This window comes from Gekko japonicus, unplaced genomic scaffold, assembly GCF_001447785.1.
Source record: "Gekko japonicus isolate JY-2015 unplaced genomic scaffold, Gekko_japonicus_V1.1 scaffold2720, whole genome shotgun sequence".
NCBI lineage: Eukaryota > Metazoa > Chordata > Lepidosauria > Squamata > Gekkonidae > Gekko > Gekko japonicus.
In genome coordinates, this window is record NW_015172090.1 from 92,289 (window position 1) to 99,545 (window position 7,257).

Consider the following 7,257-nt stretch of genomic DNA (forward strand, 5'->3'; position numbering starts at 1 on the left):
CTGGCTACTTAGAAATCCAGTCCCTAAACATGGAGACAGTCACCTTAAAATGACATTTCAGAAATGTGTGGATATAATCCTACTAAATGGTAAGCATTTTTAAAGTCCCATTGATTCTCATCCAAAGAGGTGTAAATGTGCTTAATTTTACTTTTAAATGGGAATGAGAAGTGATAGACTGTGGATTGATCATAGGCCAAGTCTTGTTGCCAAGAGAGCCAGTTTAGAGTAGTGGTTAAGTGTGCGGACTCTAATCTGGGAGAACTGGGTTTGATTCCTGACTCCTCCACTTGTGGCTGTTGGATGACCTTGGGCAAGCCATAGTTCTGTCAGAGGTGTTCTTGAAAAGAGCAGTTTCTGTCAGAGCTCTCTCAGCCCCACCTACCTAACAGGGTGTTTGTTGTGGGGAGGGGAAGGGAAGGGAAAGGAGTTTGTAAGCCACTCTGAGACTCCAAGTGAAGGGTGGGTGTAAATCCAATCTCCTCCGCCGCCTCCTTCTTTCCCTTCTTCGCCTTCTTATTCCCAAGCCTGGGATGGGAGGACATTGCTTGCACAATGACAGTTTCCAGCTTTGTAGGACTGAAAATAATAATTAGCATATTGATTTATTTTTATCCCATGCTTCCTCTGGGAAACTTAGGACAATGTACGTGGTTCTTGGTTCCTGGGCTAGCCCTGACCTGGATAGCCCAGACAAGCCTTCAGTTTCATGAGCTGGCTTATGAGTAGTTTGTTCTCTGTGTTAACAAATGGCCAGCTACAAGGTCAGGAAAAGCTGCAGCGTAGAGAACTGATCCTGGAGAGCAACTGGTTCCTTACACTGGCTGTTTGTTCTTCTTTTAGAGAATTCCCAGTGCAAACTTTGCCAAGAAAACTGGCTGCTTCACGAGGACAAATGCTACTGGGCCTCCAAAGAAAAACAAAACTGGAACCAGAGTCGGCAGGACTGCACAGCAAAAGACTCGCAAATTGTGGTGATACAGGAACAGGAGGAACTGGTAAATACAAACTGACGCCTTCATCCTTAGGTGTTACTGCCTATGGCCTGCCTCGTTGTTTGGGGGAATTAGCTATGCAGCAGGGATGACCAGAGGGGTACAGGGATCACACACCAATTGTATACCAAAGTCCAGTACAGTAGGAAGACTCCAGATTTGAAGAGTAAATTAAATAGTTTTATTTAAAAGTTTCCCTAATTACAAGCACACTAAGCATTCAATAAGAGCAAGCAATACAGAACTAAGAAAGCAGAGGTGATTGATAATGAATCGAGGGGTCAGTCATGGGGTAATACTACCTGTCCAGATGTGCAGAAGTCCTTGAAGAGAGAATAGCGCCAACTGTCAGCGTTATGCACTATGGGGGGGGGGCAGAGAGAGAGAGAGAGAGAGAGAGAGAGAGAGTGGGGGTGTACTCAAAGTATAGGCGGTGTCCTGAGTGCAGACCTGGATGGCCATGTGCGTGGATGGATATAGACCTTGGAATACAATGGCGACCAAAAGGAGGTCTTGAGGGGCTTTTCTCAGGTGAAGACAAAAGATTACCTGGGCCAATCATGGGTCCCAGGGGGTGCGGCATCAGGAAGGGCCAGACTTAGGTGTGACCAATGAGGTTCCAGAGGGGCAGAGTCTGGATTAATGGATTAATGCACTGATGGGTTTTGCCAGGTGCTGGGTGGCTACTTGAATAGGTTTTCTAACCACTAATGGTCCAGTCAAGGCAGTTTGAAAAGGTTCCCAGGTTTATACTAAAGGTGGGAGATAGGTCTCTGATTAGCGTCAGGAAGGATTGCTAAACATTTGAATATATGATTGGTTATCTCGGTATCCTGAGGGATGGAGCAGGAAGGACAAGTGTGAAGACAAAAGATTCTCACATAGACGTGGGTGGACACAAAAGGACTGGGTGCAGTTCTGGAGACAGAAGGGTTATGCGCCAGGTAGCCTTTGAATGGCCTTTAGAAATGTAGATACTTTACCTGGTGGAAGTGCCACTGTTTCATATGAGTACCTTTGCTGGGTGGGGGGAAGAACTGGAGGTTTGCTCTGAGGGCTGCCTTATGCAACCTGAAAATGGAGAGCCCTCTTCTGGAGCTATGGCTTGCTCTGTGCTTCAGACCCAGGAGTGCCCTCCTTGGCCTGAGTTTGTGGGTCTCTGGTTCAGGTTAGAAGTGGGGTGCCCCTGCTGTTGGAGCTACCCTAGAGTAAGGCAGCACCTCTGGGCTACAATTAGGGGTGCCAGCGCCAGAGCTGAGAGATACCTGGAGATTTGAGGGTGGCAGGCTTGGGGAGGGGAGGGATGTCAGCAGGGTATAATGCCATAGGGTCCACTCTTAAAAGCTGCCATTTTCCCCAGGTGAACCAATCACTGTCATGTGGGGATCAACTGTAATTCCAGGAGATCTCCAGCCACCACCTGGAGGCTTGTAACACACAGCCATCATCAGGGGGGGAAACTGTGCATCATGAAAATCTACATTTGGGGGCCTTAATTATTTGGATTGCATTTGAGCAGTTTTGCAACTTTTAAACTTTCGTATTATTGTGTACAACAAAGTTTGAATTCAGTGGTACCTTTAAGACCAACAAAGTTTTATCCAAGGTATAAGCTTTTGTGTGCAAGCACTTATACCTTGAATAAAACTTTGTAGGTCTTAAAGGAGTCACTGAATTCAAACTGTGTTCTGTGGGTTCAGATCAACATGGCTGCCCACCTGGTATTATTGTATAGTTTCTAAAACTGATGTCAGTGATGTCCTTTTTTCTTTAAGCTAAAGTAGGATCAATAAAGGTAGTCCTGCATTGCGTCTGAGAGCAGCAGCGTGTGCTTGGTGGCATTTCTTGGGAAGACAGTACATTCCCTACCACCACCACTCCTGAGTCTGGTGCCTCCACACTGGTTGCGCTGCTGCCCAGCCACATGCACTGTATCTTGGTGGGCATCCCTCTAAATAGAAACTACTCCACAGCTCACTTTAGGGAAGGGGTCCCCAGCCTTTTCAAGTCTGCAGGCACCTTTGCAATTCTGCGAGGGGATGAGGGATATCATTGCCGACTTGTAGTGGGAGGCCTCCTGCCCTTGCTCCTCAAACTGGCAAAGGGAAAAGGCACAGGCTAGAATGAGGTCCAAAAACAGGTGATGTTACATCTGCCCAAAAGCCTAGATTTGATGCCAATGCCCTTGGGCGATGCTCTGGCCATCCCAGAAAACTCCATAGTAAGCCAAAGATTACCATGTGTGGTTCTGTTGCTGTTTCTTGCAGGAATTGGGTTCCCAGGTCTCCTGCTACCCCCCCCCCCCCCAATCAGCCACCACCTAGTAGGGCAGCAGAAGAAAAAAATAATAAAAAATCACAGTCATGTTGGCAGCATGATGTTATTTCCCAGGTGAACCAGGAAGTGACATCACTTTGCTCTAAGATTCAGCAGAAACTCTGTGGTAAAGCCATAGAGTTTCTACTGTATCTTAGAGCAGCATCACATCCCTTCTGGGTTCACCCTAGAAACGACATCATGCTGTTGATGCAATGGCACCCCTGTATGTCCCCACCCCCTAGTCTCCTGCTGTGTGCCAGCTACCAGCAGTCAATGATACATGGACAGTAGTTGTGTACTCATGGGAGGAGCACGCTGTCATGTGTCTTAAGGGGAGCTGTGGAAGGGCTACTGCTTAGAAGGACGGGCATAGTGAGGCTCATGCAAAGCATGGCAGAAGCACACCAAATACAGAGCCACAGGTACTGTCTTCCTGATCTAGGTTTGTACATGGTGCAGAGTTGCACCTGCTGTCAGGTATCTGACTGTATTTTATGGAGCAGTAACTTAACTAGTGTCTACATGACTTCAAAACCAGCTGCTTTGGGGTGTGTGCGGTGGGTAGAAAGGCATGGTACACATTTTAAAATGAAATATTATAGAATCTGCAGATCTCTTGTATCACTGGCAGGACTTCATACAGAGTATTACCGATGGAGCTCAGCTACTGTGGATTGGAATAACCACCACTTCCCCAGCAGGAGAATGGATCTGGATAGATGGTTCCCCATTAAATAGTACCCTGTGAGTATTTCTTGGTGTTCACAAGCATTTAGGTTGGAAATATGTTAGGGTTCCCCCACACACACAAACACCACATCTATATGCTGTGAAACAGATGCAATGAAATGCCTCACATATTACAAAGTATGGCATGCATACTGCACTCCGCACATGGGAACTTTTTAAGAGAGTAATGTTTGAAATGGCCCTCATTTAAGAAACACTGTTCTGAGGTGGCAGCTTTGCTATGGGAACTATAAACTATACTGTTGTAATAATTCAGCTATCAGTGTACACAGAGCTTTGCAGAGTACAAGACCATTCCCTGCCTTGAGGAACCCAAGGCAGGTGACTTCCATACGGTTCTTTTGTCCATGGGCTTCCCAACTGGGCATCTGTACCACTTCCTCCTCCAATGGACCACTTCCCAGATTTTCCCTTGCGTCCTTATGATCTTTCCAGAAAGACGGCATTCCAATCAGGTTATCACACAGTCTGGATAGAACATTGTGCATTGTTTTTAATCTCCCGCGCCCATCAGAGCCATTTTACTGCCATCATCCCCTTGAATCCACCATTTTACCCTGCTGTGACGCTGGCAGGCTTTTTGCCAGTTCCTTTTCTTTAAGCCACTAGTTTGCGACAACAATTTTATTGTATTTTTTGCTGTCATGTCACAGCTGACTTATGGTGACCCTGCAAGGCCTTCAAGGCAAGAGACTTATGGCGACCCCGTAGGGCAGGGTTGTCAAACCTGTTGCCCATGGGCCAGAACTGGCCCACCCAGGGCTTTAACCTGGCCCATGAGTGGGGCTTTCTTCTCTCCACCCCCTCTGTGCCCTCCCCTGCCCATATTCACCCTTCTGAGCTCGGGCGGCCTCTGAGTGCAGGGAGCAGAGGATGGGGCTGCCAAACTACCCAGCTTGCTCGGCCTTTCAGTATGTTCGTCTCTGCCTCCCAGCCACCAGTCCTGGCCTCTGTCATCCTCACAGTTAGGGGCTGTGAGGCATCCTTCTACTGTGATCTCTTGTGCTTCTTCTTGACATTTTATTCTTTAAAATTGCATTGCCAAATCCCAGTATTTCCCCACTTTTCCATTTTAGGTAGGTATCTTTTAAGGTTGGGATGGAGGTTTGGGACCAACCACAGTTAAAATACAGAGTTCTACAAACTCAAGGAACTCCAGTTTTGCAGATAAATATTAGTTTGTTTGTTTGTTTTTAACAATTTTATTAGGATATATTAATGTCAAACATACGTCACTTTACCAACTGTCATATATCCTTTTCTCCTAATTACTCACCCCTTCTGACTTCCCGCAGTGCTCCAACCTCCAGCCCACATCTTATATTCCCCTTTTCCCCCCCTTACTCATTAATTGAATAGATAAATATTAGTTTTAGCACACACACTCCTAATGTGGGGCTCCAATGCAATATCTCCGCTACCTGGCATTATATATTATGACACACATGGCCCGACTTGTGGTGGAGCTGTGGGAAAATGCAAAAATATTGGGAAATGGTACATGATATTATCTTAGAAATATTAAATTTAGATGTCGCATTAGCAGCTGAAACTTATTTATTGAATATAATTCCGAAGGATTACGTTAAACAAGATGTATATCTACTAGTATACATTATAACCGCTGCGAAAATACTAGTGGCAAAAAAACTGGAAGACGGATAAAACTCCCTCGAAAGAGGATCTAATAATTAAACTTCTTAAACTAGCACAAATGGACAATTTGAGTTTAATACTGCAGGATAAAGACCAAAAAATACAGAATAAAAGATGGCTAAGGGTTTATAATTGGATAAAGCATGTAAAAGTAGGATAAGAAAAGCAAAAATGGAATGAGTGATTAGTTGTAATAAGACATGTAACTTATAGCAATGACTCTAAAACGTTTGTGTAATTGAAGATACTGAAATGTTTGTAATTGATTGAAAATATGTAAAATAAACGTGGGGAGAGGGGGGGAAAAAGACACACATGGCCCGACTTGACGAAGTGCCATTTATATCAGATCTGGCCCTCATAACACATGAGTTTGACACCCGTGCTAGAGTTTCCAAGGCAAGGGATGTTCAGGGGTGGTTTGCCATTGCCTGCCTCTGCATAGGGACTCTGGACTTCCTTGGTGGCCTCCCCTCCAAATACCGACAAGGGCCAGGACTTAATGTCTGAGATCTGGCAAGACCTGATCCATCCAGATCTCTATACTGATGTCCTGTCGAAGGGAGGGAGTGACTATGGCCACCTTATGGCCAATATGCAGTTGACGTTTGCCTTCATTTTACAGGTTGCAAGTGACGGGTACAGTTCAAGCCAACAGCTGTGGGATGCTGAAAGGAAACAGAGTGGTTTCTGAAGCTTGTAGCGCTGTAACCAAATGGATCTGTGAGACAGAAGCACTTCTGGTGTAAACAGTACAAAAATAAGCTGTGAGGAGGAAAAAAAAAACTGAGCCTGGTCTCAGAAGGGGCGGGGGGGGGGAGCACTATCCTGCCATGGTTATGTACTGTGTTTAGAGGTATGGAGGGCTAAGCTAAAAGGAGAGGTCACATTTTGTGAATATTTCTTACTGCCTGTGAAAAATGCCTGGTTTGTGAATGAATGTTGTGGGGGGTAGGAAGGGCTACAAATGGACTGATGGAGGCAAAGTTATTGTAAACATTCTTCGCTCCTTGAGACTTAGGGCTGGGTTAGAAGAGAAGGAGTCAGTGGTGTCTTTCAGTATAGTGCTTAAGTGTGCGGACTCTAATCTGGGAGAACCGGGTTTGATTCCCCTCTCCTCCACTTGCACCTGGCTGGATGACCTTGGGCAAGCCATAGTTCTGGCACAGCTGTCCTTGAAAAAGAGCACTTTCTCTCAGAGCTCTCTCAGCCCCACCTACCTCACAGGGTGTCTGTTGTGGGGAGGGGAAGGGAAAGGAGTTTGTAAGCCGCTCTGAGACTCCTTCGGGTAGTGAAGGGCGGGGTATAAATCCAATCTCTTCCTCTTCTTCTTCTTGCCTCAGACTTCAGAGGGGGAGACTATAGAGCCAGAGAGAGAGATAGGCCAGGACCTGTGCATCCTTCCCTTCTGTTGCTCTGCTGTTGTTCCTTTGATGTGTAGGGCTGTGATCAGACATGCAGTTTCATCCATTGCCACTGCTGTTCCCTCACAGATTTAAAATGCACAATCAGACAGCAACATCTGTCTGTCATGCTT

At 46.0% G+C, this 7,257-nt stretch overlaps 1 protein-coding gene across 1 annotated transcript in view; it reads left to right on the top strand.

Moving 5' to 3' along the window:
* LOC107118557 (killer cell lectin-like receptor subfamily F member 1) overlaps positions 1-6,469 on the top strand; it is a 13,160-nt gene extending 6,691 nt beyond the window's left edge. The window contains exons 3-5 of the mRNA XM_015420922.1: positions 844-998; positions 3,946-4,058; positions 6,346-6,469. Coding sequence (XP_015276408.1) covers positions 844-998; positions 3,946-4,058; positions 6,346-6,469 — 392 coding nt within the window. The remainder of the gene's footprint in view (positions 1-843; positions 999-3,945; positions 4,059-6,345) is intronic.
* Positions 6,470-7,257: the final 788 nt, after the last annotated feature.